The sequence below is a fragment of the Chlorocebus sabaeus genome, chromosome 9, assembly GCF_047675955.1.
Source record: "Chlorocebus sabaeus isolate Y175 chromosome 9, mChlSab1.0.hap1, whole genome shotgun sequence".
NCBI lineage: Eukaryota > Metazoa > Chordata > Mammalia > Primates > Cercopithecidae > Chlorocebus > Chlorocebus sabaeus.
Genome location: NC_132912.1, coordinates 82,240,191 through 82,258,540, shown reverse-complemented (window position 1 = coordinate 82,258,540; position 18,350 = coordinate 82,240,191). Strand labels below are relative to the sequence as shown.

The following is an 18,350-nucleotide window of genomic DNA, read 5'->3' as shown; positions in this document are numbered from 1 at the left end:
GTGGGCTGGGGCACAACACTGTGTCTTTTATCTATGTTTAGGGCGTTGTACATAGCATATATTCAGGAAGAAAACCTGTTTATTCCATGCTGGAATGGGAGGTTTGAACAGATGACCTGGAAGGTCCCTTTCAACCCTGAGAGTCTATAAAAGGGAAGTAGTTATTACCACTTAAAAGAAGTAGGCTTAGTCCTACTTCCAGAGAGCCAATGTTTTCATAGTTACAGAAAGGTAATAGACTCAGCTCAATATGACACTGGTAAGAATTTTCTAACGATTATGGCTATACAACAGAAGAAAGGCTGTCTCGGAAGGTGGTTAGCTCTGAAACAACTGGTGTTTAAGGGCTGGAAGGACCCTTAGATATCTTTAGGTCTTCCTAATCTTTTTCATGCCATTGCCTATACAGAAAATGGTATAACACAAATAAAAAAATTGTACAGCAATTTTTGACACATCAATGTCTCAGGCATACTTGTCACAAGTTCTCAGGGCTTTGGTTGGGAAAACTCTGATTTAGTCTAACATCCTCGTTTGCAGAGGGGGAAACTGAATCTTAACGAGGGAATGCAATATTCCCAAGTCGTTAATGTTAATACTGGAACGAGAATTGAGAATAGAGGCTGTGGACAACTAGTCAGTTTCCTCCGCTCAAATTAAGCAGGCTGGAGGCCGGACTGGAAGACTGCAGTAGATGGCAGAATAAACAGTCTAAAACTATATTGCTTTAAATGTGGTCCCAAGACCACAGACATTAGAACTTGTCAAACTCTGGCGAACTCGCTAAAATGCAGATTAATGGGCCCCACACAGACACACGGAATTAAGCTCTGCGGTAAAGGCTTGGAATCTGCCGTTTTAAGTTTGCGAATCCCCTCCTCTCCCAGTACTATTTCTGAACTCCGAGCTCCCAGACCTGGCTTGAACTGAGACGCTGCGCTTGTCGCGCAGCACCTGCCGATCGGACCTCGGGGTCCTGGATGCAGGACTGTCTGTTACGTACAGCCTTTGTGGCCGTCACGGGCGGACACCGGCCAACGCCGGGTCGGGGTGCGTCAGCCGCGGTCCCTCCATCACCTTCCTGGCCGGGCAGAGGAACCCACTGCTCTGGGCCGTCGGGGCCAGAGGCGGCTCAGCAGCGCCCCCTCGAGGCCAGAGCCCTCCGCAGGCTAGCGGGTTGCGGTTTCCCTTCATCTCCGCGGCGCCTCTTCCTCCCACGCAGTGCCGCCCACCGGGGACGCTCTCCCGCGCCTGCGCCAATTCCGCCCTGCCCCGCCCCCATCTACCGACCGGATGTTAACAGATTTCCCATAGTGCCTCACTAGTGGCGGGCATGATAACAAACACCGGAGGGTCGCACGCGGGTTCCAGTTGTGATTGCTGGGGTTTTTCTGTAGTGTCAGGAGGTTCTCCGATATTGGGGCCGGGTCACTGCCTCATCCGCTGGAGCGATGGCGTTTTTCCGGAGCATGTGGGGCGTGCTGAATGCGCTGGGAAGGTCCGGAGCGGAGCTGTGCAGCGGCTGTGGGAGTCGACTGCGCTCTCCCTTAAGGTAGGCCCGCTTGCCTGTGCCCTAGGGGGCGGCAGGGCCCAGGACGTCCCGGGGCTGGAATGTAGACCCCATCCTTCACTGTCTGCCTCTCCTAGGAGTTCAGAGCCGCCCTGGTTCTTTGATTCAGACCTCGACCTTGCCAAGGGGACTGTGGCTTTGAGACCACGCCTTGACTCCCTTAATACCCCGTACTTTGCTTCTTGCTGCCCTCCACTCGCTCCTCCCACCCCTCCTCACTGTGTAGCTTTGGATCCATTCCGCCGCCTCTGCGAATTCGCGCGGAGTGTCTGGCCACTATCTAGGCGTTGAGGAGGCGGGGCCCAGGAGCTGGAGGATAGACGCTTTCCTCCACTCTCTGCCCTTCCTAGGAGGTAAGGGCTTTGAGACTTCCGTCCTGCAGTCGCTCCCCTCCGTTTAGGACAGGGTTTTAATAAGTCTAGCATTCTTGTTGAAGGCGTTGGAGACATAGAAGTATCTTGATGACATCTCTTATTTGGGATCTATGCTCATAATATACATGTGAATATTGACAGTTAAACATCTGATACTGGTTATTTTCTTTTTATTCATATGTAGTTTTGTGTATTTACCGAAGTGGTTTTCATCTGTCTTGGCAAGTTGTCCAAAGAAACCTGTAAGTTCTTACCTTCGATTTTCTAAAGAACAACTACCCATATTTAGAGCTCAGAACCCAGGTAAGGTGCTTGGGGGCATGTACCCTTTTCTCATGTAATAAAAATGCCATTAAGCAGTTAAATAGCAATGTTGAATTGCAGTACTAAAGCATTCAGTGACTGCAGGAACAATCATTTGATGTCTGTAAAATAGGAAGTTCTATTTTACACCAAATGAAGATACTTTCAATATAAGTGAGAACTAATAAACGGTCTTTTAAAAATATCGTGTAGTGTAGAAAGCACCCTAGGAAGGGGATAAAAAAGCTGAATTTCGGGCCTGGTTGCCTTTGGTCTAGAGGACCACTGATGAATTATTTTCTCTTGCTTAGCTCCTCCTTTTTCTGCTTCAGGGAATTGTTAATAATGTTGCAGCTTCTGTGGAAGCATCCATAAACTGTAAAGTTCTATGCAAATTACTGCTGCTTTCAGGAACTTTCAAGATAAGAAAACATAAACCTTTCCATCATAGGAGTTCAGAGCCACTCTGGTTCTTTGATTCAGACCTCAACCTTGCCAAGGGGATGGTGGGTTGTAAAGGATAAATCCTTTCTTGTCTTGGGTTCCTGAAAAAAAACATTTCCAGTTAGGATGTTTGTTGATGCCCTAGAAAGCCTGAAGGCCCTTATTTTAGGTTATAGTGTAAAGGTAATAGCTTTTTTTTCCCTTATGATTTCTAAAGCATCACAGGGCAGTTGTGAAAATCTAACGAACTATAATAAAAAATGCTCACATTAGGCTGGGTGAGGTGGTTCACACCTGTAATCCCAGCACTTTGGGAGGTCAAGATGGGTGGATTGCTTGAGCCCAGGAGTTCGAGACCAGCCTGGGAAACATGGAAATCCTGTCTCTACCAAAATTACAAAAAATGAGGTGGGCGTCGGGGCACAGTGCCTGTAGTCACAGCTACTTGGGAAGCTGTGGTGAGAGGATCACTGGATCCCAGGAACTTGACGCTGCAGTGAGCCATGATTGCTCCACTGCACTCCAGCCTGGGTGACAGAACGAGACCCTTTCTCAAAAAAGAAAAAAAAAAAGCAGCTCACATTATAGGTAAGGAGTTAGTTTCAGAGACATGCTTAAATACCCACATCTTTTAAATGTAAGAGTTAGTACTAACAGGTATTTTAAAAAATCAATTAATTGCACGCCATCATTCCGGTTAAGATGAAGAAGAAAGTGGAGAATAACAGATTGAATTTCGAATAGTTTGTTTCCAAATGATATTTCTGTTACTGAAATACAAGGCAATGTTATGAATTGAGAATGTATTTTGTTGTTAGCTTTTATAAGTTTAATAAGTCCTCAAAGACTTGAAAAAGCATTTTGCTTGAAATATGGAAGTAAAAAACTTGAAGCAATTAATCATCCAGCTTCTTAAACTAGTAATCAGCCTGGTGCAGTGGCTCACGCCTGTAATCCCAGCACTTTGGGAGACTGAGGCAGGTGGATTGCTTGAGCTCAGAAGTTTGAGGCTAGCCTGGGCAACATAGCGAAACCCCGTCTCTACAAAAAATACTAAAATTAGCTGGACATGATGGCGCCTACCTGTCGTCCCAGCTACTTGGGAGGCTGAGGCAGGAGAATCACTTGAGCACAGGAGGCAGAGGTTGAATTGAGCCTAGATTGTGCCACTGCACTCCAGCCTGGGTGACGGGCCCTGTCTCAAAAAAAAAAAAAAAAAAAAAAAAAAAAAACACCTAGTAATCAAACTGTTGACTGTTTCTGGTGGTATATGATATACTCCTTAGTTGTTAGATAATAGACTTTTAATAATGTTGGATAAATTACTTACATTTAAATTAGTTGGATACAGGAAAGTTAAATCATTTTATTAAGTTATGTGTGGTATGGATTGTGCTTTCCTGGATATCTTTAGAAATTATCCTGAGATGTAAAATTGTGGCATCTTTTTTCATTTTATTTCATTCCATAGATGCAAAAACTACAGAACTAGTTAGAAGAATTGCCAAGCATTGGAGGGAACTTCCTGATTCAGAGAAAAAAGTAAGCACTTAAGTTTTCAACATGGCTGACCAGTTATTCTGCAGTTAGGAACTATTGTCATGTTTTTTAAAGGACCAGATGGATCAGACTTTTTAAAAAATAATCTGTTATCTACAAAGAAACTTTATATCTTCTCATCTGCATAGTGAGAATATGGATGTATGGGGTGGAGGTGAAGAAGTGTCAGCAGTTTGAAAATGGAGGCTGATTACTAAACTCTCACCTTGATTAGTATGTATAAGGAAAATGTATGTTTTAATCCATATACATCCTCATCCTAGAGCACATTTCCACCTGGTGATAAAATCTGTCTATCTGAAGTCATGCAGTTGCCTTTCCCTAGCATGTGCTGTGTTGAATTTGCCAGCAATAGTTTGTTGACTTGATTTGGGTTTTTTATTTGTAGATATATCGAGATGCTTATACGGCGGACTTGGAGGTATACAAAGAAAAGATAAGCAGATTTAAAGAACAGCTAACTCCAAGTCAGATTACATCTTTGGAAAAAGAAATCATGGACAAGCGTTTAAAAAGGAAAGCTATGACAAAAAGAAAAGTGAGTATCATTGAAATACTTTTTTCTTATGGTAAAGAATTGAGATTTATATAACTATGAATATAGGTAGTTTTCTCTTAATAATAATAGGCAGATACAACATGGTAGAATGTCATCAGGTATTCTTCAATTAGGCAGAAGTGGGATAGTTCTCTTCTGAAAAGCGAGCTAGCCACTAGGACCACTTGTCATTGAGTCTGTTTGGAAATCCTTGTTGCTACTTTCAGATGTATCCACATTTAAGGTGTACAGTTAGTAGAACAGTAATGAAAACTACAGGAACAGAGTTATGAAACAGTCAAACCAGGAGTAGCAAGAATCTTTGCTTCTGAGTCTTCTCTAGAGTAACGTATTGATTTGAATTATTCTATAGATTATGGTGAGTTTGATATGGAATATTGCTGAGTAGACTGCATTAATTCATTAACACATCAGGAAAATGCCAATTTTATCTAATCAATTAAGTGCCTTTAGAATGGAATTTTTTTTTTCTTCAAAGAAATAATTATTAAAAACCTCACATGGTTCAAAATTTGTAGTTCCCAGCTTAATGTATTAATTCACATAAATGTCATTGTTTGAAAGTTACACATTTTTTTTGTAGAGCCAGTATTAGTTGTGAGGTGGTCAGTTAGCTAGTCGTGTACCTACAGTATTACAAAATGATCATCAGAGTTAAAACTATTTCTTTGAAAGACTAGATTACACTCTTGAATGTGAGATGCCAAAACATCTTTCCCTGACCCTAATGTTTTAAGCTGTCCTAGCACTAGGGTTGAGGACCTGCCCAGTTTTGAGACCATGGTACTGCTACTTTAGGGTGGCTGATCTGATCAGTAAAAGGAAGCCAGAAAGACACTAAGAGTGAAAAATCGAGTGTCTACATAAGGATGCTGTTTGGAAGAGCGATTACTCAAGTATATCCTCCCTCTTTCATTCTCCCTTCCTCCTTAATGCACCCAGCCCACTGTGCTAAGAGTAGAGAGGACCAGATACGAGAATTGGACGTTTATAAAGTTTCCCTTGTCATTCTCTCTTTCTTTTGTAGTTGTTCTTGTCTCCCAGTACCAGCTAGTTCAGAGATCAAGTGAGAAGTGTGAGGACTAGGAAGTTACAAGTAAAACCCTCAGGAGAGAAATCCCTAGTGGTAGCTGTAGAAACAAAGAGGTAAATAGTTAAGTTTTAAAGTGCTTGGAGTCTATAGTAGTTTCAGTACTTAGTGACTGAGAGATTCGGAGAGAAGAAACTAAATCAGAGGAGTCCTACTTATAGTTATGAATAAAAGTTGAATTTGTTACTGATTATAGCCAAATTGCTATTATAAGAGCCACAGAATTTTATAAATTACAGGTACTACTTACCATCCAAATTCAGAAACTTAAGTATGATAATGCAGTATCACTCCCTGAACTCAGAAATTAAACTGATAGTAAGGGATACTTGTATTCTTTTCCATAGTTTCTTCCCTTTTGGTGACTAGTAAAACCAATTTAACACAACAATGGAGCTTTAAAGGTGGAGACATTCAGGGAATGGAATGAGATGAAAGATTATTAAACTATAAATAGTCCATTGTTCTTGGGTCGTGGTGGAAGCATGCAGTGATTTGGTCAAGGGGACAGTAGTGTCTTGCAAGGATGCGCCTGAGATTGTTTTATCTTGTAAAAAGGTTTTGTACATATATATTCAGTTATATATTTCACGGAGACTATGAAAATAATAGGTAAAGGAAATGGTTTCATATGGAGAATAACTGGTGAAATCTAATATAATTTTCAAAATAGTGCAGTCAAAACAATTCTGACCACAAGATGTAATAATCACACTATATAAGAATCATAACATTCACTTTAAGGAATAATCTGTAATGCATAGTAGTGAGTAAAGTTTCTGTAGGTAAAATTAAGTCTCATGGAGATTAACACTATTTCCGACCCTCCAATTTTTTTTAATTCAGGAGCTAACACAGCTTGGAAAACCAAAAAGACCTCGTTCAGCTTATAACGTTTATGTAGCTGAAAGATTCCAAGAAGCTAAGGGTGATTCACCGCAGGTAAAGCTGAAATACATTTTTGTTTAATTTAAAAAATACTTCGACAGGAAAAGTCTAGAGTGCCATATGTCAGGTAGTGAAGAAAAGTAGTGGATATCCAGACAGTAAACTCTTTTGATAAGGCCCTCTTTTAAGAAAAATGTTTTTTCTTACCACATACAATCAATTTGGGTATGTAGTTGCCAACACATACATACATACATTGCCAACTTTTTAAATTTAAATACTTAACATTTTTTTAAATATGTAGGGATGTTAAAGTTCTTCTGGAGGCTTTTCTGCATCAGCAGTTCTTAACTGTTTTACAATCACTAGAAAGAATGAGAGTAGAGCTGCAGTATTTTCTATGGGGAATTGATTGTAACCTGTTGCGTCATTTATATCTTTTAATAAAATTTTGGTTATGCCCATAGGGATGTGTTATGCTTATGAATGTCATCATATCAGTGTGTCAAAGAAAACAGAAAGCTTGTCAATCCCTGCTGTGGCTTAGTCTTTCCTGTTTTTTTGCTGCTTAGAAGCTCCAAATGGGCAGTTGCTTTTTTTCTTGAATCATGACATGGTAAGAGAAATGGATGTTTAGATCCTTAACCCATGTTAATCTAAGATGAAGTTTTTGGCATTCTGCCTTCGGGATTATTATATCTGTAGTTCACTTTACAAATTCTGTTTCTGTATCCCTAAATAACATTTTATATTGTTGCTTCTTGATTTTTTTTTTCAACTTAAATCATTGTTTATCTTATGCTTTAAGCATTACCTACCACCATTTAAGGTATACATTTAACTGTCATCCTACGGTTCTCATTTTTCCATTCCTCTACCTCCCAATATAGTTAAAATTTTGGTTAGCTCTGTATTGTGTGTTTGTATTAGGTTGGTTGCCATTAAAAGTAATGGCAAACACAGCAGTTACTTTTGCACCAAGCTAATAGTATTATGATTATGATTATGCAGGCTTATTCACAGCTGAGCTATGTCATATGCTATGATTATTTTTTCTTTCTTACGAAACTTATTTTCCCTGAAGTTGCTTATGTCTTTGTTCAGTTAGATTTGTTTTTTTTTTTTTTTTGTACTTACCAATAGTTCACCCTCAAACTCCTCAGTATTCACCAGCTTTTAGTAAATTTAGGATGTATTTTTCTTTCAGTTTAACTCTGAAAACTGGGGTTTGTTCCAGTGTGACTGTTGCCTTCTAATCCCAGTATACAGCTAACATCTTGAGATCTCCTTCCTTATCCTTGTGGTGCTTCTTTTGCTTCTGTTGTTTACTTTTTTGGTTTTCTCTGATTCTTGTGTAGCATCTTTCCCGGTAAGAGTGCATGGGAAATTAAGTTTTTGAGTTTTGCATGTCTGAAAATGTCTGTATCCTCACATTCACTTGTTAGACTGGGCATAGAATTCTCGTTTGGAAAACATGTTCCTTCAAAATGTAAAAATTCCTTTTCTTCTACCTTTTTGTACTGCTTTTGAGAAATTTAAAACTTGTTTTGATTATTCGTCCTTTGAATGTGATCAGGTGCTTTTTTTCCTCCCGTTTAGAACTCCTGCTACTTGTATATGCATCTTCTGAGCTGGTCCTCTAATTTTCTTATTTTTTCCGTACTGTTTTCCTTTAGCTTTCTTTCCTTTTTTTTTTTTTCTCCCCCTGAACTGCTGGATACATTTTAACTTAATCTGTCTGCTATTAGCATGGTACCATTTCCTTCAACTGTACCTGTACCTGGTTTTCACAGAGTGACACTAATTTACTCTGTAGAGGATAAATGTCCTACAATTTGCCAGGGTAGAAATTTAACCTCTTTTTTTTTTTTTTTTTGGGAGACAGGCAGCCTGTTACACAGGTTGGAGTGCAGTGGCACTATCGCAGCTCACTGCAGCCTCCGCCTTCCGGGCTCAAGCAATTTTCCCACCTCAACCTCTTGAGTAGCTAGGTCTACAGTCATGTGCTACCAAGCCTGGCTAATTTTTTGGGTATTTTGTAGAGACGAGGTATCACCATATTACTTCAGGCTGGTCTCGAACTCCTGAGCTCAGGTGATCCACCCACCTCAGCCCCTCAAAGTTCTGGGATTACAGTTGTGAACCACTGTGCCCGACCCAACCTCTCTTTATTTTTTTTGAGTCAGAGTCTCACTCTGTGGCCCAGGCTGGAGTGCAGTGGCATGATCTTGGCTCACTGCAACGTGCGCCTCCCGGGTTCAAGCGATTCTCCTGCCTCAGCCTCCCTAGTAGCTGGGACTATAGGCGCGCACCACCACACCTGGCTAATTTTTTGTATTTTTAGTAGAGATGGGGTTTCACCATATGGGCCAGGCTGGTCTCGAACTCCTGACCTCATGATCCGCCCGCCTCGGCCTCCCAAAGTGCTGGGATTACAGGTGTGAGCCACCGCACCCGGCCCTAATCTCTTTTTTAAACAGTCTTTCAGCCAATCTCGTGTTTAACCTTAGCTTCACCTGTTTTATACCTATCTGGTGCTGCCAGTTCCTGAGATACTTGGGAATTCTGTATTGTAAATCAGTTGCTTTTAGGTTTTCTCCACTGTCCGTTTAACAATTAGCTTTCTTTTGTCAGTTAAGTCAGTTACCACTAATGCATCTGCTTTTTCGCTTCCAGAATTTTGTGTTGATAGTGCCCTCTTGTGTTATCTTCGTTCATGTGGGTTTATGCCTTAAAAGGTTTCTTTGTTCAATGGGATTTTAGGGAGAGCAAAAATAAACATCTTTGGCTGGGCACGGTGGCTCATGCCTGTAATGCTGACAATTTGGGAAGCTGAGGTGGGAGGGTTGCTTGATTCCAGGAGTTCAAGACCAGCCTGGGGCAACATGGTAAGACCCTATCTTTATAAAAAAGGTTTTTAAAAAATTAACCAGGCATGGTGGTACACACCTGTGGTCCCAGCTACTCCAGAAATTGAGACAGGAGGATCACTTGAGCCCAGGAGGTCAATGCTGCAGTGGGCTGTGATCATACTACTGCATTCCTGCCAGAGTGACAGACCTTGTCTCAAAAAAAAACAACAAAAAAATTCTATCCCTTTAATTTTATAAATGAAGAGCCAAGCCCAAGGGAGGTAAAATAACCTTTTCCAGGTCATATAATTAAGTTCAGCTAAGTAGACTTACTGGACTTGTATTGTATTGTTCTTATTACTATATCTAAACACTGAAGCACAGATTTTGAAATAAAACCTAAAGCTACAGGGAAGGAATAAAAACAGACTTTGAGGTTAGTTTATGTCAACATATAGATTATACCTGAATATTAATATTTCTGAATCAAAAATGTATACCTTCATTCAATTCATTTTTGGAAATTGTAACAGTTTGATAGTTTTTGTTTAGAGAGAAAAGATGTTAAGAATTGATGGGGCCTTGCCTGTAATTCTTGGTATCTGAGTTTTTGTTGTTGGAATGAATAATAAAGGTCACTGTAGTCCCCATATCTACCTTAACTTAAACATATATTGTTTTACAGGAAAAGCTGAAGACTGTAAAGGAAAACTGGAAAAATCTGTCTGATTCTGAAAAGGAAGTGAGTATTATGGTTGTTAGTCTCAAGTGTGTAGTTAGGATATCTGTGAGAGAATGTATTAGGGCAAGGCTTGATTCATGTGAAGACAACCTTATATTACTAATGATACAGGTATTCTAAAATTATTTTCATATTCTCAGAACCAGTTTGACATTTTTCTCTTGGTACTTTTTGTCTGCAAATAAAATTGGTATTTGAAACCACAGCACTCATAAGCCTGAGTGTCCACTGTATTTAGTGGCAGTCATACCCTGCTCTTGCCCCCTTCCTGCACCTCAAGATCTGAACTTGTAACAATTTCATTCAAAGAGATAACAGTCTATCTCTTAACAGTTTCCTCATCTAACTTTTATCTCATGAAAATATTTCTTCTCCAGTCTGCCTTTATACATGTAGAATGGTAATGTAATTTCTAAAGTATATACAGAACCTTTCCAGAAATTAATTGCGATTTTAAATAATCATTTCATCTCAAAAAATAAGTAAATCATTTTAACAGTTATGCTTTTTCTCAGTTATATATTCAGCATGCTAAAGAGGACGAAATTCGTTATCATAATGAAATGAAGTCTTGGGAAGAACGCATGATTGAATGTGGACGAAAGGATCTTCTACGTCGCACAATAAAGCAACGACAAAAATATGGTGCTGAGGAGTATTACAAATAGAAGATTGAGATGTGTTCACAATGGATAGGCACAGGAAACCAGTTAGGTCTCAATGCCTGAAGCTATTGTAAAATTAGAAAGGATAAAGTTGGTAAACCTTTTATATTCAGTGTCTTTTTCTTCAGCTCATGGACTTCTGCCAGTGTAATACTTGCTTTGGAAAACCCAGATAAAGGTTCATGCAAAATTTGTTTTGTGTTTAGGAACTACTGAGAATCAAGAGTAATCCATGCAAATGTGAATCATTTTACCTTTGACAAAGGTAAATCAGACTATAAAGTTTTTTTTTAATACAGGATGATGACTATGGAAATAGTATTCTTGTTTCCTTATATTATGGAGGCAGGAGTTTCCTTTTCAAAATTGTTACAAATTGTAGAAAACACAACGTTCTGTGATATAATTGTGCATTTTTCAAAAAGCAGGCAAAACTCATCTTGGTAAATTACAGTTCCTAGGTATAATTCATATTATATTCAGAGTTGATGGTTGTACACCTAAGTGATTGCTGGTTTCAGTTGCAACTTTGTATAAAAGGGACTGAGAAATTTATAAACCTTTTTCTTAACTGTCTTTTTTTTAAAGTGAAAACTAAGAAATTATGTACCAGATTTATGCATATTGTTTTGTTGCATAGAATAAAATTTTTAATCTTTAATTTTACATTTCCTAAATATATTTTCAGATGAAACATTTGTTTTACAGCTTTTTCCTTTTTTAAAGTAAGGAATTTTATTTTTTTCTGAATTATTTTCTCTCATGTGAGTATATTGATCCAGAAAGAAAACTTATATTATGTATGTTTTAAAATGAGAAATCTAAAAAACGAAAAGTCTCCAAAGTCTCTGGAATTTGAAACACTTTGCATAATGTATAAAAGCCTGTTTAAGAGACAGCCAACTATGGCCTGTGGGTCAAATCCAGCCTGCTGCCTGCTTTGTATGACCTGTGAGCTAGGAATTGTGTTTATAATTTTAGATGTTTTTTTAAAAGACTTTTATGATACATGAAAATTAACATGAATCTTTAGTGTTCATAAATAAAGTTTATTGGAACACAACCAAGATCATTCTTTTACTTGTCTATGGCTGCTTCTCTGTTACAGTGGCAGAGTAGCTGCCACAGAAACTATAGCCCACAAAGCTTGATATTTACCATCTGTCCATTTATGGAAAAAATGTACCAACCCATGGTCTATAGTATAGTGTTATATGACCACTTTTCCAATGTATTGAAGTGTTGGGATAGTTTTTTCAACAGTTTTCAGATATTCTTGTTTTAGAATCATTGTCACCTTTAAGAGGAAAAAGGTCATCACTAGATAAGCTAAACAAATTGTTGCTTCTTGGTGTTAGCAAGGAAAATAATCTAGTTTCAAATTACATTGCAGTATAATGAAAACGATCCATATACTGTGGAATGATATTCTTTTAAAATTATTTATGGCTTAGTAAAAATGTACCTTTTCCAGTTAGCACATATCACAAAAATCTCACTGTAGTTGAAAGCGATCCTTCTTTAGCATTTGTTTATCCTTTTAGGAAAGTCAAGCAAAGGTTTTCACCGCCTGTTTGAGCAGAATAATTCTCATCAGTTCACAGGTGTAGGATAACTCAGTTTACATGCACTTTATATGTTATGCAAAATATTTAGAAATCGTAGATTCTAGATCTCCAGAAAGACTTTTGAAGACTTTGATGTCACAAAAAGATGACTTGTTATATGCTGAGCTTGACAAAGGTAGGAATGGAAGAGAAAATAGCTTATGAGGAAAGATGAGGCTTTAAATATATAAAGTTGGATCTTTTAAAATAACTTTTCCCTGTGGGTGCTTCTCACTCTTGGTGCAGACAGGACAGTGTCAGCCATTGGTGAAATAGATAGGATGGGTTTGAGGCCAGAGCAGTCTGGGAGTAGGGGGAAAGAGAAGGATGTGTGCTAGTGTCTGTCACAGGCTTTCTTAATTTGGTTTTCAGGAGAAAATTCAGCCCTAAGTCCCTGTGTCATCTAGAATGGTACTAATTATGTACAGTCTTTAGGAGAATGGAGAAAATCATAACTCAAATCATTGACTCAATTCTGTTCTCTTCAGATGAGCTCAGAGAGCACATAGGAGTGTTTGTAATGAGTAGTATGTAATGATTGAGATAGAGGAATGAGTTACGTAAACATCTCAGGACAAATGCAGCATGAAAAACATCTTTGTAGTTACCCTGCAGGGAAATTTCCTCTGAGTTCTTTTAACATGAACTACCCGTATTATTTTATACTTAACATTCATATCATAACTTCCCAAATATATTGGGAAGTTCAGTGTTAAGTATGTTTCTCAAGTACTTACACAACTTAATGTAGGGGGGAAGGGTGTAAACAGTGAAAAAAGAGCAAAACTATTTTATGGTAATTTTATGGTAATATCAAATTGTATTTGGTTCTCTGTTTCTAAAATAATGTAATTTTAAATATTTTAAATAATAGGATAACCTGGTTTCCAAGCCTTTTTTTCCCCCCGACATCCAGAATACATACTGGATCCAAGCCTTTCTTAAACTTCAGTACATGTGGAAGACTGGCATGGCATATACCAAATACCATTCAGCTGTAACAGTATACACAGATTTTCTCTTATAAAGAATAAGAACATCATAACCAATGACCATTCATGTAAAGTCTTATTATTGTGTGTGTGTGTGTGTTAGAGTCTCACTATGTTGCTCAGGCTGGAGGGCATGGTGTGATCTTGGCTCACTGCAGCCTTGACCTCTTGGGCTCAAGTGATCCTTCCAAGTAGTTGGGACTACAGTAGTTGCACACCACCATGCCTGGCTAATTTTTGTATTTTTTTGTCCAGATGAGATCTTGCTGTGTTGCCCAGGCTGGTCTCAAACTCCTGGCATCAAGCGATTCTCCTTCCTTGGCCTCCTAAAGTGCTGAGATTATAGGCGTGAGCCACCATGCTTGGTCATAAAGCCTTACTATTTTTTGGAGACACAGTCTTGTTCTGTCCAAGCTGGAATGCAGTGACATGATCATGGCTCACTGTAGCCTTGAACTCCCAGGCTCAAGGGATCCTCCCATCTCAGCCTCCTGACTAGCTGGGATTATAGGTGCAAACCATCACAGCTTACTATTAGTTTTTAGACTTTTCTTAATTTGATCCAACAAAGTAGTTGCTGTAGGACCTGAGTGTTAGAAGGAAAGATGCTGAAGAAATGAAATCAAGCAGGGTGTATACTGTCGTGAATACAGTAGTTTTTATACTTTTGTTCTTTGGAATACCAATATTAGGTTTTATGAAAGTAATTTGATGAGGGAAGAGAGGGTTGTGTATTTATTTTACTTTCTGATGTTTGTTTAAATAATACTGTGTACATATTCAGCTTGCTATAATTCTGTAATCATGCTATTGTATTTGGCTAACTCCTTTTTTGGAAATGTCTTTTTTTTTGGACAAGGCATATGTTAGTTTTTACTAATTGCTCTGAATGTGTATACTTAGATTTCTGAATTGAAAAAAAAAAATAGTAGCATACAATAAGTAGATTTAAAGTAATTAGAACACTTTATTGATTTTTCTGATGTTTTCTGTACCTAAAATTTATCACCACCAGGTTGTGCTAAAACAGCAAGAAGTTTTTATATTGCGAGTGACAGTACCCATTATTTCTCTTAATTTTACTAACATTTACTATAAGAATATTCTCTCCCTCTTTTCTCCACTCACAGCCACTCTCCTTCCTCTTCATCACATCAAGCTATCACAGACAAATCTGAAAATGTTACAAGCACAGCCTATGTTGTATGTTTTGAAATTTTAAAACAGTAATGTTCTTTTTAAAATTGAACTTCTGCAAAGAATAAGAAAATGAATACATTTATTACTTTAAATTTGTAAAGCTTTCCAAAGTAAAACCATACAAAGCTAGTGTCAGTCTCTCTCATCATTCACAAATAAAGAACTTTTGTTAATTGATTAAGTCACTTATTATATTTGATATGAAATACATAAAACATACAACCATTCTCTAATACATTTCAGAATGTTTCACTGGTTAAGGAGCCAGTAAATAAAGTTGACTCTAAACAAGAATTTTAAATAAACTAAACATTTTTTAATCACTGAGCATCATTTATATATTGGTTTCTGATTTACATATGTGATGTCAAAAGAAAATCTCTGACTATTCTTTTTTGCTTGTATTAATTTAAAGTTTATCTTATTTCATTTCCCCTTTCCCACAAATGAGGTATACAGTGGGGGAAAGGGGAAAGGACTACATGGTTTTGACACAGTGACCTTTTATTACATAGGTTACCAACTGCTAGCCTTCATATTTTTAGAAAGGGCTGATTTGATTAGACCCATCTATGAGGTTCTGTTTTTTCTTACTAGAAATTTCATGCATTAAATGTTGGGTAGGATTAAGTGATAAGACGATAGGTCCAAATTTATTAATCATTGAGAAGTGTTGAAGTATTACCAACCATCTTACTCATTTCTCTATTTCTTCCCCTCAGTCACCAGTCAGAACAGGTCATCAGTAGTTGTGTAAATAAGATGAAGAGGAACTTTGGTGTCAGTGGATACTTAGTGATGCCAGTAGTTTTTCCAAGCTTGAATTTATACTGTGACTCTCAGGCAATATTTAGATGGGGGTAATGGAGAATTTTTAAAGTAAAGGAATTTTCTCTTTATGTTGACATAAGTAACATCTGATGCTGTAGAAGCTTAGTATCAAATATTAATTGGACTGAAATAGTTCAGAATATTTTCCCAAAATGATTCCTACCACTCAGTTTTTACTTTTGCAAAGTTTCTACTTACCATTTGTAGTAATCTGAATGACAATAAAGTGGTGAAAAAAAGATTTGAAAATGGTGAAACCGCCTTCTTCCAGACATCATTCAGGTGACTAAAATGCAAAACCAAGTACAGTAGACAAATAATAGCAACACTAGAAAACAAGAAATAACTACCATCAATAGAGCAGCAGTTTCTAGGCATTTTTGGAAGACGGGAGGGACATAGGGATTGACAGGTGTTCGTTGGTGTCAGTGTGAGCAAACCACATAAGATGAGTGAAGCAGAAATGGAGAGGTCTCACTAATTCTGAGTAGTGAGGGCTAGTAACAAAGATTAACCCTAAGGTGGGTGGAGGTGGGTATGGGTGGTGGCTGCTTCCTGTACTCAGGAGGCTGAGATGGGAGGATCACTTGACCCAGGAGTTCAAGTCAAGCCTGGGCAACATGGCGGGACCCTATCTTTAATTAAAAAAAAAAAAAAAAAAAAAAAAAAAGGGCCCTTAGGGTGGTTGGAGAGAAATTACAGGATGCATGGGGCAGGAGAGGGGTATGTGTGAGTAGATATGAGGTTTCTTTCTCCCCAGTGAATATTTTACTCAAACTGAGGAAAGTAGAGTGATATGCTACTGCAGGATAGGTTTATTTTTCAAGCCAGGTGCTGTGATTCTCAACTATGGCTGAGTAGAATCAACCCTCAATGCATGCAGATACCTGGGCCAGAATCTGGAGGGTGGAACTGGCCATTTAAAAAAGTTCTTTAGGTTAAATAATATGGAGCTAGTGTTAGTGGGAGTGGTGCTATAACTTGGAGCTTCCTAACTTCCTAAGCTGGCAGTAGTGGCTGAAAATGAGTGAATCACGTATATGGCAATCTTACACTTGTTATTGTATGTCTTTGTTATAGCCATCCTAGTGGGTGTGAAGAATCTCATGATTTTGATGTGTTTACATTCTGACTAATGATGTTGAGCATTTTTTTATGTGCTTCTTGGCCACTTGTATGTCTTTGGAAAAACATCTATTCCAGTTCTTTGCCCATTTTGAAATGGGTTATCTCATTTATTACAGAGTTTCAGTAGTTCTGTATATATAATAGACATAAGGCCTCTATAAAATAAATTAATTACAAATATTTTCTCCCATTCCAGGAGTTGTTTTTTCACTTTATTGATGGTATCAGTTGCAGCACAACAATTTTAATTTTGATGGGGTCCAGTTTATCTATTTCATTTTGTTACTTGTGCTTTTGGTGTCATATCCAAGAGACCATTGCAAAGTAGAAGATTATGAAGATTTACCCCCAATATTTTCTTGTTTTATAGTTTTAGCTCTTACACGTAGGTCTATCCATTTTGAGTTAATTTTTGTATATGATGTCTAGCTTCATTCTTTTACCTGTGAATATCTGTTTTCCTAGCACTATTTCTTGAAAAGATTATTTTTTCTCTGTTGAATTGTCTTGACACCCTTGTGAAAAATCAATTGACCACAGATCTAAGAGTTTATATCTGTAGTCTCAATTCTATTACATTGCTTTATATGTCATCTTTATACCAGTACCACACTGTCTTGACTACTGTAATTTGTTCTAAGTTGTATGATAGGAAATATGAGATCTCCAACTTTGATTTTTTTGAAGATTGTTTTAACTATTCTGGATCTCTTTCATATTCATATGAATTTTAGGATCAGCTTGTCAATGTCTGTAAAGAAACCAGCTGGGTTTTGATGGGGATATGTTGGATCTGTAGTTAAAATTAGTGCTTTTGTATATTAGCTTCCAGTATTCTGTGTCATCAATGGCATCTTCACATTAACTTGCATATGGCAGATTATAAATTTGTTCTCTGTATAATTTTGGAGCATGATTGTGGGCCAGCCTGCCAGTGAGAGTGGCTACTGTGCAGCTGAAAGTCTTCTGTATTTGTGGAAAGGCAGGAGAAACACCATGTTCAATTGCCTCATGTTGGGATGGAGAGAATTTGGTTGATTCAAGAGATATTTAAGAGGTTGAATCTACAGGACTTGTTAATTGATGGAGTGTGAGAGATAAGGTAGAGAAAGAAAAGATTATGCTTAAGTTTCTTTGGACAGCCAAGATGGGGAAAGTTGAAGAAGGAGCTGAATTCCTTCAACTTGATCATTTCTCTGCCTAGACCTATAGATTTCTGGTCCCTCTAGGTTATTGTATCCAGGGCTCCAGAGGCAGAACAAGGCCAGGATTTAGGATGCAGGCATGCATACAAAAATATGTTAAAGCTGGAAGGGTTGATAGAGTTACTACATTAGGCATAGCCAAGGCTTTATTTGTATGGAGACAAACATAAGAACTCTGAATGCATCCAAAGAAATCAGAGCTTGTATCCAAGGACGTCAATGCTACTAGGGACAGAAAGGTGAGACATCAGTACTGTAAGTGACAACAGACAACTTGAGATGTCAGTGTAGGCAGAAATTAGGCTGGGGTCTCCAGAATCAGATGTTCAACTGACAGCAA

At 38.1% G+C, this 18,350-nt stretch overlaps 1 protein-coding gene across 1 annotated transcript; it reads left to right on the top strand.

Moving 5' to 3' along the window:
- Positions 1 to 1,301: 1,301 nt before the first annotated feature.
- On the top strand, positions 1,302 to 15,170 carry TFAM (transcription factor A, mitochondrial). The gene is made up of 7 exons (XM_007963400.3): positions 1,302 to 1,552; positions 2,129 to 2,247; positions 4,163 to 4,233; positions 4,640 to 4,789; positions 6,747 to 6,842; positions 10,326 to 10,382; positions 10,898 to 15,170. The coding sequence occupies exons 1-7, from the start codon at positions 1,452 to 1,454 to the stop codon at positions 11,048 to 11,050; spliced, it is 747 nt and encodes a 248-aa protein (XP_007961591.1). The 5' UTR covers positions 1,302 to 1,451; the 3' UTR covers positions 11,051 to 15,170.
- Positions 15,171 to 18,350: the final 3,180 nt, after the last annotated feature.